This window comes from Mesoplodon bidens, assembly GCF_964165515.1.
Source record: "Mesoplodon bidens genome assembly, chromosome: 12".
NCBI lineage: Eukaryota > Metazoa > Chordata > Mammalia > Artiodactyla > Ziphiidae > Mesoplodon > Mesoplodon bidens.
In genome coordinates, this window is record NC_138168.1 from 25,264,040 (window position 1) to 25,281,559 (window position 17,520).

At 41.1% G+C, this 17,520-nt stretch overlaps 2 protein-coding genes across 6 annotated transcripts in view; one reads left to right on the forward strand and one right to left on the reverse strand.

Annotated features, from left to right (window-relative positions):
* RARS2 (arginyl-tRNA synthetase 2, mitochondrial) overlaps positions 1–9,497 on the reverse strand; it is an 82,171-nt gene extending 72,674 nt beyond the window's left edge. The window contains exon 1 of one of the 2 annotated variants that reach the window (XM_081250411.1): positions 9,397–9,497. In XM_081250411.1, the coding sequence (XP_081106537.1) occupies positions 9,397–9,432 (36 nt within the window). In that variant the 5' untranslated portion in view covers positions 9,433–9,497. The remainder of the gene's footprint in view (positions 1–9,396) is intronic. The other variant, XM_081250410.1, reaches the window with a different exon arrangement.
* A 106-nt stretch (positions 9,498–9,603) lies between these two features.
* The window catches only part of ORC3 (origin recognition complex subunit 3), a 62,689-nt gene continuing 54,772 nt past the window's right edge, over positions 9,604–17,520 (forward strand). For all 4 annotated transcript variants that reach the window (XM_081250409.1, XM_081250406.1, XM_081250407.1 and 1 more), the window contains exons 1-3: positions 9,604–9,671; positions 12,346–12,400; positions 16,915–17,012. In XM_081250409.1, the coding sequence (XP_081106535.1) occupies positions 9,648–9,671; positions 12,346–12,400; positions 16,915–17,012 (177 nt within the window). In that variant the 5' untranslated portion in view covers positions 9,604–9,647. The remainder of the gene's footprint in view (positions 9,672–12,345; positions 12,401–16,914; positions 17,013–17,520) is intronic.

Genomic DNA, 17,520 nt, shown 5'->3' on the forward strand with positions numbered 1-17,520 from the left:
GACACTATAAAATTCTTAGAGGAAAACATAGGAAGAACACTCTATGACATAAATCACAGCAAGATCCTTTTTGATCCATCTCTTAGAGAAATGGAAATAAAAACAAAAATCAACAAATGGGACCTAATGAAACTTAAAAACTTTTGCACAGCAAAGGAAACCATAAACAAGACAGAAAGACAACCCTCAGAATGGGAGAAAATATTTGCAAATGAAACAACGGACAAAGGATTAATCTCCAAAATTTACAAGCAGCTCATGCAGCTCAATATCAAAAAAACAAACAACTCAATACAAAAATGGGTAGAAGACCTAAAGACATTTCTCCAAAGAAGATATACAGATTGCCAACAAACACATGAAAAGATGCTGAACATCACGAATCATTAGAGAAATGCAAATCAAAACTACAATGAGGTATCACCCCACACCAGTCAGAATGGCCATCATCAAAAAATCTACAAATAATAAATGCTGGAGAGGGTGTGGAGAAAAGGGAACCCTCTTGCACTGTTGGTGGGAATGTAAATTGATACAGCCACTATGGAGAACAGTATGGAGGTTACTTAAAAAACTAAAAATAGAAGTACCATACGACCCAGCAATCCCCCTACTGACCATATACCCTGAGAAAACCATAATTCAAAGAGTCATGTACCACAATGTTCATTGCAGCTTTATTTACCATAGCCAGGACATGGAAACAACCTAAATGTCCATCGACAGATGAATGGATAAAGAAGATGGGGCACATATATACAATGGAATATTACTCAGCCATAAAAAGAAACAAAATTGAGTTATTTGTAGTGAGGTGGATGGACCTAGAGTCTGTCATACAGAGTGAAGTAAGTCAGAAAGAGAAAAACAAATACCGTATGCTAACACACATATATGGAATCTAAAAAAAAAAAAAAAAAAGTGGTTCTGAAGAACCTAGGGGCAGGATAGGAATAAAGATGGAGAAGTAGAGAATGGACTTGAGGACACAGGGAGGGAGAAGGGTAAGCTGGGACAAAGTGATAGAGTGACATGGACATATATATGCTACCAAATGTAAAATAGATAGCTAGTGGGAAGCAGCCACATAGCACAGGGAGATCAGCTCAGTGCTCTGCGACCACCTAGAGGGGTGGGAGAGGGAGGGTGGGAGGGAGACGCAAGACGGAGGGGATATGGGGATATACATATGCATACAGCTGATTCACTCTGTTATACAGCAGCAACTAACACAACACTATAAAGCCATTATACTCCAATAAAGATTTTTAAAAAAAGACAAAAAAAAGTGTATCAGTGTGATATGAATCTAGTAGCTGTATTATATAAGGTAAGCCTTGTTCTTAGGAAGTAAACAATTAGGCATTAGGAGGTTACGGAGCATGATTTACGAAACCCACCCTCGAATGATACAGGAAAACAGATTATACAGATATAGAGAGAAAGATGAAGCAAATGTGGTAAAATGTTAATTGGTGAATCTGGATAAGGGTATGTGGAGTTCCTTTGTACTACTCTCATGACTTCTCTAAGTTTGAAAATACTTCAAAATGAAAAGGAATTAAAATCAACCAGCTGAATTTATTCTAAACTTAACATCAAAACCTAAATGAAAAGGAAGTGAGAAAGGGAAACAAATCTACCCTCTGTCATTATGTTTCTGAGGCAGAGACAGTGCTGAACATTTTACAAAAGTCATTCTACAGAATCCAAAGAATTTCGATTTTGAGTCAGACAGTTGGGTTGGTTCATCACTGAACTCCACAATTTTGTAGCTCTGTGACTTTAGATTATTCTTTTCATCTTCTTGAGTCTCAGGGTCCTCCTCTATAAAATGGAGATAATGCTACCAAGAGCACAAGATGATTGAGATGATTAAGTGAGATGATAATATCAAGTACCGCACACCTTATCTGCATAGCACTGTGCTAAGGGTCGGGAGAGAAATCTCTATGGGACTCTTAAGTTTCTGCGTGTCTTGTAAGCAAAGCCCAAACTGCTCTTTGTTCTGGACGATCTTTCCAAAGAGGTTTATATAACAAACAGCTTTGTGAGACAGAAATAGTGTCCCACATCAGAACAAAGGGGAACATGCCTGCTGCCATTATAAAGGTCTCAGGGTCCTCTCCTATATAACACACACACTGCCTGTGCCGGTATCATCTGACCCTCTTCACCGTGCCCTTTGGGAAGAAGAGGAACTTGGGGAACCCATACAAGATGATGTTGATACTCTGGCTACTACTTTTGCTGGGAATAATAAAATAATAAAAGCCTTTTATTTCGCCCAGGGCTCTCATATTTTCTGCCACCATCTATGAACTATGGCTGACTAACTTGTAGGGTAAAATCACAAACCCCTCACAGTCCTCCACACTAAGCACTTTCTGTTAATATTACCTCATTAAACCTGATCAATAGCCCTGTAAAGTTCAGCAAAACACTGCATGGTACCAGTAAGGTATTCCACAAATAGTTACTATTATCTTCTTCATTATCATCATGATCATTAATCCTTGCAATAATCCTGTAAACGAGAAATCAATACCATCATCTGATAGCTGATGGGTTAATTAAAAGCTGCCAAGAGTAAGTCAGTCACATTCGTGAAGGGGCTGGAATTTGAATTCTTTCCACCATGTCATCTCACTCACAGTTTTAAAATTATGAACTCATTTGGTGAAGCTGCAAGCTTTCTATTATATCCCAACAGCTATGTTTCAGGCACTTTGCTGATCTGGGGAAATAACAGTGAATAAAATATGCTCTCTGTCTTCGTGAAGCTTATAGAGGAAATATACACCAAAACAAGTAACACAAGACCAAATAATCGTTAACTCTTATAAGTGTTATGACAGAAGCAAACAAGGGACTGAGATAGAGGATAACTGGAGGACATAGTTTCCAAACTATAGGTTGTCAGCTGGGAAGAAATTCAGTGAGTCCCAACCAGCATTTTTTGGAAAAATGAAGCAGCACAGAAGAGAAGAATGCACACACATTATAAAGTATTGTTCTGTGAAACTTCCATCTGGCATAGGAAGTCATGGTATAAAATCATTTCCTTTAGGCACAGGGAATAATCTATGCAATGGGAATGTAATGGCAATGGAAAGAACCTGCTATGTTGGAAAACCCGAAACTTAGTGTGGCTACCATCCTACAGACAGAAGGGAGAGAGGCATGAATTGAGGTTGGAAAGAAAGATGTTAAGGCTCTGGCAGTGAGTTTGTGTAGTTTTAAACAGATAAGTGATATGATCTGATTTACATTCTAGAAGTCACTTTTGTTGCTATAAGGAGAATGGATTGGAGAGAGGGCAAGCAAGTAAACCCACCAGAATGCTGGTGTAAGCAGCTGATGTAGGTGATAATGGCAGCTTGGCTTGGGGTGTGGGAATGGAGGGACAGCAGCGATGGAAAAGAGTGGATGAATTCAAGGTGTTACTCTGAAGACAGAATCAGTAGAACCTGCTGAAGTGAGCATCGGAGGTGTACTCTAAACAGTCAGTCACACCCAAATATTGTGGTTCCACGCACATGCCATGCCCTACCATGTCAGTGTCTATGCACATGCTCTTCTTGAAACACCCTATCCCCACCAAACTCTCACCCTGCTCACTGAGTACACTTCTACACATCCTCTCCTCAGGATTGAGCCCCAACACAGCCTTCTCTGACACTAAGAAGCTGTCTTCTCCGTATTCCCTTAGGACTTCACAAACGCTTCTAACATAGTGGTTACAGACTGCACTGAAATTACCTGTTTATACAGCTGTTTCTCAAGTTACTCTGGAGCCATGCCAGGGCAGAAAGCGTATTCCATTCACTTCCAACCTGGGGACTGATAGTGCTTAGAAAACTTTAGACTCAAAGAACCAGAGAAATGCCAACATAAAAAAATCCCAGCTTTGTCACTGGTTTTGAAGATGGAAAAATGAGGCCGTGCACCAGTGTAGGAGTGGCCAAGATGACTGAGTAGGAAGACCCTGAACTCACCTCCTCCCAGGGCACACCAAAATTACAACTATTCACAGAGCAACTACTGATGACAAAGACCCAAAGACCAGCAGAAAATGTCTTCTTACAATTAAAGACATTAAGAAGGAACCACAACTAGATGGGCAGGAGGGGTGGAGAACAGTATAGTCAAGACCCATACCCCGAGATGGGTAACCCACAAAAGGGAGGCAAATTACAACAGCAGAGGTTCTCTCAAAGGAGCCAGGGGTCTGAGCCCCACATCAGGCTCCCCAGCCTGGAGGTCCTACACAAGGAAGACAAGTCTCAGAACATTTGGCTTTGAAGGGTAGTGGGGCTTACTTTCAGGAGAGCCAGAGGGCTATAGCAAACAGACTCCGCTTTTAAAGGGCACACACAAAGTCTCAAACACTCTGAGACCTGGCAGAAGCAGTAATTTGAAAGGAGCAAAAATAAATAAATGAGCCTATGTCAAACTAAAAAACTTTTGCACAGCAAGGGAAACTACCAACAAAATGAAAAAGCCCACCTACTGAATGGGAGAAGGTACTTGCAAATGATACATCTGACAAGGGGTTAACATCCAAAATATACAAAGAACTAATAAAACTCAACATCAGAAAAAAACCAAACAAACCCCCAAACCCCAAAAAACAAAAAAACCCAACTCCTCAATTAAAAAATGGGTAGAGGACCTGAACAGACATTTTCTCAAGATATACAGATGGCCAACTGGCACATGAAAAGATGCTCAACATCACTAACCATCAGGCACATGCAGATCAAAACAACGAGGTATCAATTCACATCTGTCAGAATGGCTATTATCAAAAGACAACAAATAAATAGTGTTGGTGAGGATGTGGATAAAAGGGAACACTGTGCACTAATGTTGGGAATGTAAATTGGTGAAGCCACTATGTAAAATAGTTTGGAGATTTCTCAAAAAGTTAAAAATGGAACTACTATACAATCTATGAATTCCACTTCTAGATATATATCCAAAGAAAATAAAAACACTAATTCAAAAAGATATATGCACCCCTGTGTTCATTATAGCATTATTTACCATAGTCAAGGTATGGAAGCAATGTCAGTGCCCATCAACAGTTGTATGGATAAAGAAGATGTGGTGTAGGTATACCATGGACTATTATTCAGCTATAAAAAAAAAGGAGTCTTACCATTTGCGATAACATGGATGGATCTAGAGGATATTATGCTATGTAATATAAGTCACACAGAGAAAGGGAAATACAAATGAACAACCATAACCAAACAGGAACAGAGTTATAGCTACAGAGAACAATTGGTTGCTGGTGGGGAAATGCTGGGGGGAGGAGAGAAACAGGTGAAGGAGATTAAAAAAAAGAAAACTGTAGATTCATTAATCAAAATTTGCTGAATGAATGTACCCTTTCGTGTAATACATTCCCCTTCACTCCTAAACTAGGTAAGGACCCTCATTCACAGAGGTGTATATTGCACATATTTTTATTTTATTTATGTTTATCCTTGTTTCAGATCATCTCTTTTTTTAATTAATTAATTTTGGGGGCTGAGTTGGATCTTCGTTGTTGTGCACGGGCTTTCTCTAGTTGCGGTGAGCGGGGGCTACTCTTTGTTGCTGTGCGCAGGCTTCTCATTGCGGTGGCTTCTCTTGTGGAGCACGGGCTCTAGGCACGTGGGCTTCAGTAGTTGTGGCATGCGGGCTCATCAGTTGTGGCTCGCAGGCTCTAGAGTGCAAGCTCAGCAGTTGTGGTGCACATGTCTAGTTGCTCTGTGGCATGTGGGATCTTCCCAGACCAGGGCTCGAACCCATGCGTTGGTAGGCAGATTCTTTTATTTTTTTTTAAAGAAGGATATTCATTTATTTATTTTTGCTGTGTTGGGTCTTCGTTTCTGTGTGAGGGCTTTCTCTAGTTGTGGCAAGCGGGGACCACTCTTCATCACGGTGCACGGGCTTCTCACTGTCGCGGCCTTTCTCGTTGCGGAGCACAGGCTCCAGACGCACAGGCTCAGTAGTTGTGGCTCACGGGCCTAGTTGCTCCGCGGCATGTGGGATCCTCCCAGACCAGGGCTCGAACCGGTGTCCCCTGCATTAGCAGGCAGATTCTCAACCACAGCCCCAACAGGGAAGCCCGGCAGGCGGATTCTTAACCACTGTACCACCAGGGAAGTCCCAGATCATCTCTTGATGACCTTTTGTTTGGGGAAATATACATTTACTTGGTTTATGTTGTCAGACAACTCTATTACATTCTGTTTAATGATCAGATCGTGTTCCTTGCCTTCACAAACTAAACAGAATAGTGTATAAGAGGGAGCCGATTTTGAAGTTAGACAGATCTCTGTTCATAAACCAACTCTGCAATTTATTGACCAGGAGATGTGGGTAGCTTATTTAATCTCTCTAGATCTCAATTTGCTCAACTGTATCATAAAGTTAATATTTCTGTTTTAGGGTTGTCCCAGGGCTTGAATGTGAACGTGAAGTAATTAGCACAAATATACTTAATACATATGAATTCCTGTTTCTCCGATGTGCTTTCTTTACAAGGAAGAATATAGCCTTTGCAAAACTAAACACAAATTGCTTCTGGTCATGGCACCATCTTGACCCAAGGGCTTCGAATGGAAGCCATCTCACACACACAAAGCTTGGACACTGAGGTCTAAACTACCTACACTGGACATAGTTTACTGTCCACATTAACATGACTTTATTATTCCTTTGTTTTAATTAGCATAATTTTACTCTTCTGGGAGACTCCTGCCCAGACAAATAGCTAGATTGTTAACTACAGGAACTTCCTGAAAAATCTATCAATTCTGCAATATAAAGAAAGCATCAACAGCTCATGTCCTAAGAGTCCTTGCTCTTTCCATCAATCTTTTTTTTTTTTTTTTGGCACCGAGAGGCATGTGGGATCTCAGTTCCCCGACCAGGGATCGAACCTGTGCACCCTGCAGTGGAAGTGGTGAGCCCTAACCACTGGACCGCCAGGGAAGTCCCCCATCAATCTTAAAACTGTTAAGATCAGTATCCAATCCTCATCAAGCCATCTCCTCCACTTTCCTGTCCTCTCACCCTCTGCCACTGAAAGACCAGCCTTAAACCATACTTCAAATGACTTCCCAGCGAGAGAGACTACCAAAGCTCTGTTGCGTTAGTCCAGTACGCCATGAACCTAGCTTTTTCTTATCAAATGGTCCATTGTTGATACTTGGGAAGCTGGCACTGGACAGGGCAGTACTGTTGCAGCAAAGATAGAAATGAAGTTTTCCCTCTCCTGAGAACAAGGAAAATAAAGGGAACAGTGAACAGGCTAGAGAAGAAACATAACCTGGCCTGAAAGAGTTAATCACTCCTAGTTTTTTTTTTTTTTTGACTGTTACTAATCTGTAGTGTCTGTTAACTAGATTTGTACTTCACAAAGCTAACCTATTACTTTTTTTTTTTTAACCTATTACTCTTTAACAACACTATGTGAATTACATCCTGGACTCCCTTGTAGCAGATCATCCTTGTAGCATTTGCATTTCAGAAAAGAGGTCACAGGCCGATAACCCCGAGACAAACGGACCCAATTACGCGGCTGCCTGACGCCAGCTGTGACGATTTTGAAATAATGCAGGAAGAAGAAGAAGGCAGGACCTTGACTACTTTGATCCTTATCTTATACCCCGGACTGCTGCGAGCCCCACATATAAAAATCTTCTCCGATTCCCGAAGGAGAGGGGGACAAAGTTCTTGAGGCGCTAGCCTGCTGTGTTTTCCCTTCTGCCTGGCAGAAAAATAAAGCCATCTCTCTCTTCCTCCAAAATCTCTGTCTCCGTATTTCTGTTTGGTGTCGGTGCACAGGGAAGCCGATATTTCGGCAACAGTACATCTCCAAGCATAAAGTCAAGACAAAGGAATTTCCAGAAATACTGTAAAAATGAACTAAATGAAATACATATTATATGCCAGACAAAGTATGTCCACTAATGTGTCCATTAAAAGGAAATGGGTTTGTCAAAACTACAACAGAAAGTTTTGTTGAAAAACTGCATAGTTGGCCGACGCGTTTTAAAAATTACTTCTGATGAAATCTAATGCTCCAGTGTCTTATTCCCATCCTCATTAGAGTTGTTCAAATACTGAAACCGAGTCCCCCTAAAACCGAGTCCCTCTGCCAAGTTTAGGATTAACCTCTCTATCCAAAACGTTATTCCCTTTCTTGTCTAACACCTGTTCCCCTCAAGACTGAGGAGGAGTATCAAAGAAAAGGGGGGATTGAAACCGAGCAGGACCCTGCGGGGCCCTCCCAGGTACAAAAGACTTTGTTTCCTTGTTTCTCATTTGTAGGAAAAAGGCTTAGCCCCCTAGACCTTCCCCGAGTTCCAAAGGGCAGATTCAAACAGTTACTCATCAGAAAAGTGAGGGCACACAGAAACAAAGGAAAAGCAGTAAAACAACAGAGCAAAAAGCGAAAAAGCGGAATCCTAGTTCCCCCTCAGGGGATACACATAACAATATACTGTATCTTAGAGTTCTTCTACTGGAACTAAGGCCCCAACCCAGGTGGAGGATGGTAACTACTAGCTAAGAACCTAGACTGGTCAGAACCTAGGGAATGAGATGTTGATCTTTTCTGACCCAGGTGACTTCTACTAAAGCCTGTACTCTCAACCTTTGCCCCAATTCTCTATTGAATTCACCTCTGCTCAAGCCCCTTCATGAATATGCACATACCCTGAGCTTAAAACTTCCCCAATTTTGCCAACTGGGGAGATACTGCTTCGGGAAATATCCTCCCTCGCCCGTCCCCCTCCCCTTCTCCTTACTTGCTGCAAGTAATAAATCCTTCCTTCTCCAGATCTTTGGTTCGGTTATGTCTTTTGCCCCCATGCTCACCAAGAGGCAAACCCAGTTTTCCGGTAACAATATGCCTCAGAATCAAGAAAAACAGGGTCTCATGTTATCTTTGGAGTTACCAAAAATAATGCTAGGACAGGCAGCGAAAATGACTGGAAGAGAAATGAGTTTTTAAACTAGATCCTTTCAAATGAAAATTCAGATCCATCATCAACTTCGCTAAGCGTATGGAGCACTAATTTCTAAAGGGTCTGATCATGGCCCACTGACTTGCCACCCAGGCAAAGCACACTGAGCTGTCAGGCGGTAAGCCGTGAGGGAAGCAACATGTGCCTCTCAAGGTTTACTTTTCACCCTGAGAAACTGATCTGGGCCGCAAGCTCGACTCTCGACTGGGTTTGCCTCGGCGGCTCAAGCAGCTCCAAAAAGGGGGAAGGAGGCAGCAGAAACAAAAACAGAGTATCCGTGGAACCTGCCCTCCCGATGACTGGGGACTGGCCTGTAGCGGAGTTCGGGGCGCGGGGGCCCCCTTTATGCCAGTTTCCGGGCCCGTACCTGACAGGCGATAGACCTGCGGAAGCCGCACGCCATGTCTGTCTCCACGAAGCGGGTCCCAGCTGGACGGTGTTGAGCTCCGCCCCGCCCTCCTCTGCGCGCCCCGCCTCCCGCGCGCCGGAAAGCCCGCCCCGGAAGGTGCTGTCAGCCAATCAAGGAGCCGCGTGGCCCACCAGTAACCTCTGCCCCGCTGCCGCGAGGGAGCGCGGGAAATCCAGGGTGCGTCTGGGATTTCGCAGGTGGCGCGGACCATGGCCACCACTTCGGTGTCCAAGGTATGTGGGGGCGGGCGCCCACTGGGACTTCACAGCTGCTTCATTCCCTTATGAAGAAGGGATGAAGCGGAGGTTACGTAGACCTTGTTGTACCGGCTCGAGGGGAGGGGATGGCGGGCCGAGCTGAGGCGTCTTTGCTCCACGTCCAGTGGAGGCCAGCTTTGCTTGGGGAGCGAAAACGCCGATCTGCCTTAGTGTTCTTTCTGCCTCGGAGGAATTTTAAGTTCTGGTTTGTGGAGGTCAGATGCCCCGAGGATGTGTCCCAGTCTCCCCTCCTTTTTCCTTCTCATGTGTATTTATGGTGAGCCAAAGGCTCTGTTAGGCACCGAGATACAAGTGGTAAACAAAATAAGCACAGGTATTTCCATCATTACCGAAAATTCTATTAGACAGTGCTGTTACAGACCAAGTAAAGTAAGACCTTTAGTAATATTAGGAGTACGGCCGGAAGCCCCTGAAAGTTAAGCTATCTGATAAAGCTGAGAATGCAGATAAGTTGCAAAGACATTTGTCCCTGTGTTGAAACAGTAAATTAATGAAGAAGGCTCTACCATGGATTTAATTTTTAATTTTGATTAAAATTACATTAAAATAAAATGATGAGACTCAGTGCCTTCCAAGACTACATATCCAGGAGGAAACACGAGCCATAGGATTTAAGCGTACTGAAGACTGACCGACTGTGATGTTAGGTGCAAATGCCAGAAGAGCTTAACTGCTAGTATTTTTTTTTTTTTTTTTTTTTTTTCTTCAGTACGCGGGCCTCTCACTGCTGTGGCCTCTCCCGGTTGCGGAGCACAGGCTCCGGACGCGCAGGCTCAGCGGCCATGGCTCACGGGCCCAGCCGCTCCGCATAACTGCTAGTATTTTTTATGAGGGATGGTACTGTTTTTGTTTTGTCCTGGTTATAAAGTTCCATAGGTTTTCAGTGGTCTGTCCCCTAATCCTTTTTGTTGCATAAGCCTTTCTTATTTTTGTGTATCTTGCAGAATTGTGAGAGGTTTGTTTTTTTTGTTTTTGTTTTTTTCAGGAAAACATTTATGACAAGAGAAATGCTTGTATTGAGATGATGATGAAGGAGACCTTACATAAATAAGAATCTTTAAGGATTATTTCATTGGTTCATGGAACTGTCAGCTTTCTTTTTTCTCCCCTGTCTAAACTTTCCTTGTCATATTTTTTGGCTATTGGTTCTCCTCCTAATTTCTTCCATCTCCAACACCATCACTTGATCAGTAGTGAAAAATGGATAACTATATCACTCCCGTTGCCATACATCGGGATCCATTCCCAGCACTCTTCATGTCTCACTCCTTCATAGCTCCTTTTCCTGCTCCTGAATTACAGGTGGCTATAGAAAGGAGGCAGTGACAAGCTTGTCATGGCACCAAATGATTTTTCTAAAAAAATTTGTGTGTTTTAAATAGTTCCGTTAGTTGCAGGTATAAGAATGTAAGGCACAATTCTTATTTTGGACCCTGTAATCCAAATGGCCAGTTTATATTTGTACAGCAGTCTTTAGGTCTATCCTGAGATGACTTTTCCTAGCTATATTTCTTTGATTCTTTCATTTTCCGTAGAAATGGGATTCTAAGAAGCTGTTCATGATGTACGGCTTTAGAATTGGTAGAACAAATGTGGGACCAGCAGCTTACGGCCTGTGTATCACTAGTCATATAATAACATGAGACTAAATGTAGCTAGGAAATTACCAGAAAAATTATTTGGCAAGCATTGGTCCATTATATATACTGATTGCCTAATGTATGTGTTAACACTATCCTAAACATTGGGGAAACAATTATGAATTAAATGCAGTCTGTACTCTGAAGGTGCTCACAAGCTACTTGGGGGAGGGACTTCCCTGGCGGTCCAGTGGTTAAGACTCCATGCTTCCACTTCAGGGGGCACGGGTTCGATCCCCGGTCGGGCATCTAAGATCCCACATGTACCACACACACACAAAAAAGATTTAAAAAATATATATATATATATATAACTACTTCGGGAGACAGCTCCATAAATAACTATCATACATAGTAAGAGTGACTTAAAACAAAGCGAAATGAAGATATTCAAGTACTGTGAGATATTAGGGGAAAGAATAATTCTGACTAGAGAATTGGAGAAGGTTTCCCAAAGCAGGTGAATTTGAGTTGAACTTTAATGGACAGATGAATAAGAATTTATCTGATGAAGAAAGGTATGTAAGGTGAATCAATAGCCAAAACTGTCTGTGTCCTGTCAAGGTTCTAATTCAGTAATAAATACTTCTTTTGAGATGAGAGGGCATCAGTATTTTTAATCATCTTGATTTTCATTTAATGTATAGTACTAATGTTCTTTCTTCACTAGGTTTTATAAAAATGGAACCTTTCTGGGTTTAAATTTCATCAGCTTTTATTTTCTTTGTCTGTCTCTTAGATTAGGTCCCAAAGAGCAAAATCAAAGATCAGCTTCCCATGGGAAGGAGGAGAAAGGAGTGGTTAGTCCCCTTGTTGTTTAAGAATTTTCCTTCTGTAATTCAGATTGAAGAAAGATGATTCCTTAGCACTTTAAAGAAACGCCTTAAAAAGAAAAAAATCTGCTTATCTGTAAAATACTAGGTTAATCAGATTTGTCTGCTTCCTGGCTGCTTTGACTTTATGCTTTTTTCTCTCTTTCTTTTTTATAGGGTTGCTTTGTGTTTAAGCCAAACTGCAAGAAGAGAAAGATCTCTGTGCCAATAGGTAAGACGTCTTAATATCAGATTTGTTAGTTTTCCTCCCCCAAGTCTTGAACTAACCTAACTCTTATTGAATTAGTAATTCTCCTGTCTAAGCTTGCTTTACTCACCATGTTGATATAGCAGTTATGTTCCAAGGCATAGGACAAAGCGATAAGGGGCACTCCCCAGGGCTCTAATCTAAAAGGGAATCCAAATGTACCATCAAAAGGCAATTCGAAATTTCCTTCAAAGGGTATGTCACCATTCTTTAAAAGAGATTGTCTTAAAAATCTCAGTGATTGGGCCTCCCTGGTGGCGCAGTGGTTGAGAGTCCGCCTGCCGATGCAGGGGATACGGGTTCGTGCCCCGGTCTGGGAGGATCCCATATGCCGCGGAGCGGCTGGGCCCGTGAGCCATGGCCTCTGGGCCTGCGCGTCTGGAGCCTGTGCTCCGCAACGGGAGAGGCCACAACAGTGAGAGGCCCGCATACCGCAAAAAGAAAAAAAAAAAAAAAAAAAAAAAAATCTCAGTGATTTCTTCGGATGAGGTAGGGAGTATTGACTGCAGAAGGGCAGAGGGACCTTTTGTTTTTTTGGCTGCGTTGGGTCTTAGTTGAGGCATGCAGGATCTTTTGTTGTGGTGCGAGAGCTTCGTTGTGGCACATGGACTTCTCTCTAGTTGTGGCGTGTGGGTTTACTCTCTCTGGTTGTGGCGTGTGGGTTTTCTCTCTCTAGTTGCGGCACGTGGGCTCCAGAGTGCGTGGGCTCTGTAGTTTGTGGCATGTGGGCTCTCTCATTGAGGCGTGCAGGCTCAGTAGTTGTGGCGTGCAGGCTTAGTTGCTCTGTGGCATGTGAGAATCTTAGTTCCCCGACCAGGGATTGAACCCGTGTCTCCTGCATTGGAAGGCAGATTCTTTACCACTGGACCACCAAGGAAGTCCCAAGAGGGACCTTTGGAGTGATGGGAATGTTCTCTAGACAGAGGATGGTTATGTGCGTGTATACCTTTGTTAGGACATATCAAACTGTTAAAATGGGCATATTTTATTATTTGTAAGTCATACCGCAATAAAATTAAATTATTTTAAAAAATATTGTCTTCACGTTCTTTACTTATCTCCAGATATCTGTTAAGTGATCAAGTTAAGAAGACTTGACTACTTCAAACAAATCAAGATGTTATTATCAGTCAGAAAATGTTTATTGTACTGGTTCTCAATGGGGCCTGCAGATTAGAATCACTTGGGGAACTTTTAAAAAAAACTGATTTTTTTTTGGGTGGGTAATTGTAGATTCACATGCAGTTGTAAGAAAGGGTGTAGAAAGTAGAGAGTTCCCTTGAACCCTCACCCAGTTATCCCCAGTGGTAATGTATTGCGTGACTATAGTACAGTATCACAACCAGCAAACTGACAGCGAGACAATCCATCGACCTTATTCTGATTTCAGCTTGGAGAGTTTCTTAAAAACACCAATGCCCAGACCGCAGCCCAGACCAACTGAATCAGTAGCTTTGGGAATGGGACCCAGGTGTTGGTATTTTTTAAAAGCCCTCTCAGGCATGTTGAGTATTTACACTCACTATTCAGCACTGTGAAGATTAATTCGGATGGAAAAATTATGATGTGCAATTAAGCATATTCATTCACACTCATTTTTTAATTTTTAATTAAAAAAGAAAAACTGGACTATACTATTGTTTGACTAAGGAGATAAACAGCTCCAATATATAGAATTGGATTTTTCTAAGTCATCTCATGATGTAGACCTTTAAGGTGATAATCCTTCAGTTTGAGACCAGCTAGGTAAAGTACCTGTGCTCAGGGAGCAAATAATAAAATAATGGTCTATATTGAGGGCAATGGAGGGTAGAAAGTATGACTTAAAATAAGAATGCGGTTTCTCATTAACAGGAGAATAAACAGTGGTGTTGAACTTTACACTCATGGATTTAGTCTCAAAAAAACCTGAAGCTTTCTATATTCCTTGCCCTCCTCACCTCCCCAAGTAAAAAGTGACAGTGATGGACTTGAAAATAGTGAACGAAGAAGAGCTACATTATAAATTATTTTGTTTTTAACTGATTGACTTATCAACATATTTCTTTAATGTTGGAGACTGCTAAACTTAACTAGAAATAGTTCATTTTCAGAGAAAAATTCAAGACTTGTTCCCCTGTTATCCAAGAAGGATACATAGCATGAAATGACATCTGATATCATGAGCAATGTCATTATAACTAATAAAAGCACTAACATTTAGTGTTTTTAATGTGCCAGAATATTTTAACCACTTTATATGTGTTAAACTATGAAGAAAGTATTACTATTATCTCCATTAAACTATATCAGGATATTTAGATGTAGAAAGAACTTTCTCAGTGATAGTGCTAGCAAGCGGCAGAGCTGGGAGTTGAAACCAAGCTGTCTGATCCCAGAGCCTAAGGTCTAACCACTACCTAATAGTGTTTCTCATAATACAAGGCAAGTTTTTGCTTAGAACTTTCTGTATTGAATTTCAGCTATAACTTATTAAGATTTGTGAGTCAATGACAATTAGAAGGAAAGTTCCTTAACATGGAAGAGAATTTCTGTTCCAAACTATCAGTTAACATTAAAACTTGTTGGGAGGATCCTAGCAGCATCTCAGTGAAATCAGGAAAAAATTGTTAATTTTAGAAAAAAAAATTGTTAATTTTTAACTTTTTGTTAAAAAAATTCTGTATTTTCACAATTATTATTTAATACCATGAAAGTTCTAGCTGTTGCAATAAAATACCTAGCAGTAAACAACAAGAAATATGAAGGAAAGTAGAAAACTATAAGGCATGTAAACTATTTGATAAAAAAAAGAGACCTGGCACTTCCCTGGCGGCGCAGTGGTTGAGAGTCCGTCTGCCGATGCAGGGGACACGGGTTCGTGCCTGGTCTGGGAAGATCCCACATGCCGCGGAGCGGCTGGGCCCGTGAGCCATGGCCACTGAGCCTGCGCGTCTGGAGCCTGTGCTCCGCAACAGGAGAGGCCACAACAGTGAGAGACCTGTAGTGTTTTGGGATGTGAATTTTTTGAAATGTATTTAAAAATGTCATTTCTCCCCAAATCAATCTACAGATTTTATTTTATCCAGTCAAACACCAGGGTAATTAATTTTGAGAAATGACAAAATTAATTTGGGAGAATGTCTTAAATTTTTATTTGTTTGTTTGTTTGTTTGTTTGTTTAGGGCTGTGTTGGGTCTTCGCTGTTGCGCATGGGCTTTCTCTAGTTGCAGTGAGCAGGGGCTACTCTTTGTTGTGGTGCGCGGTCTTCTCGTTGTGGTGCGCGGTCTTCTCATTGTGCTGGCTTCTCTTGTTGCAGAGCACGGGCTCTAGGCGTGCAGGCTTCAGTAGTTGTGGCACGTGGGCTCAGCAGTTGTGGCGCACAGGCTCAGCTGTGGTGCATGGGCTTAGTTGCTCCGCAGCATGTGGGATCTTCCCGGACCAGGGCTCGAACCTGTGTCCCCTGCATTGGCAGGTGGATTCTTAACCACTGGGCCATCAGGGAAGCCCTTACATTTTTTTGAAAGAGAATAATGGTGGCACTGGGAAGAAGCTCTGGATCTGTTTGATGTTAGAATGCACTACAAAGCTCTAACAGTTACAGGAGTTCAGGACTGCCATGGGAGTAGAACTGGATTCAGTAGAACAAAAGAAGTTCAAAAACAGTTTCAAGTGCATATGTAAGTATTCAGACAATAAGGGCATCTGACATGGGTGGGAGAAAGGACGGATTATCCAATAAGCACATCTCTTTCAAACTGAAAGTTATAACCCAAGTGTGTGTCATGAAATCAGTTTAGTGGATCTTGATAGTTTTAAAAAGCAGAAGAGAAAACATTTGCTGTCACATGATAATGAGAAGTATTGTTTTATGGGACTTCTGTTTTTGTTTTTCCTAGATTCACGTGTGTTGGATTATGACGTAAAATGTGTTCCTTAATATGGATCATGGTTTAAAAAGTTTGAAAACCATTGCAATAAATAGTGTGTTGATAAATGGCTAATCATTTAGAGGAAGCCATTCAAGAAGGATATAAAATACAGACTAAATAAAAGGCAGCACTAAACTATTTCAGCTAAGCAAAGAATTAGAATAGTAGTAATAAGAATCATTTAATAAAGGAGAGTTCAAAGCAAATATGTGAAGCAAAGTATACAGAGCCTTAGCATAAGAGCAGATAATGAAAATACGTTAATATTAAATGTATATACCTCAAACCAAAACCATTAAGTAAAAACTGTTAGAAGTTCAAAAGTAAATGAAGTAGAAATACAATGGAAAAATTTAAAAGATTTTTAAACTTACAAATACCATTAATATAGTAAAAAAATAAGATCTATAAATAAAATTAAATATAAAGGATATTGAATGTTACCTATCCCCAAATATATATATATATTTGATACTTGTAAAAAAAAATCAACCCCATCACTTACTTTGCACAGAGATTTTCTATTATGTAAAAGAGAAACTGACTTATTTCCTTCTGTGTTTTTAGAGGACTATTTTAATAAAGGGAAAAATGAGTCTGAGGACAGTAAGCTTCGCTTTGAAACTTACCAGTTGATATGGCAGCAGATGAAATCTGAAACTGAGGTGAATACTGTTTTTTAATAGCTTAACATTTCCTTAATATCCTAAATCTCATATTTGTTCCTTCCCATTTTCCTTTCTACCAATTTATAAGAGTGTTGATGAGAGATATGTAATCTTGGTTAAGCGTAATCTGTATATCCTAAAAAAAAAATTAAAAACCCTGATGTTTCAAGTATTAAGCATAGTTTCAGGTATTGGAACATATGTTTATAATTAAGGCTGCTAATGCACAGGCCCTTTACGTATTCTCACAGCTTTCAAATGGTGGCACTCCTTTAATTATCCACTCAGTTACACAAGTAAGAAATCAAGCTATTTGTAAACCACTTCATTCCCTCATCCTCATAATCAGTTACCATGTTCTTTATATTTCAGCCCTAAAGTTTCTCCACTGTAGCAGATTTGTAGATGTAGGGCCAACATTTTGAGGGAACCTGTTTTGTTCGACCAAGACAGGATTGTGTTTCCTGTTTTTTAATGCCTTTGGAGGGTTACGCACTTTCCAGTT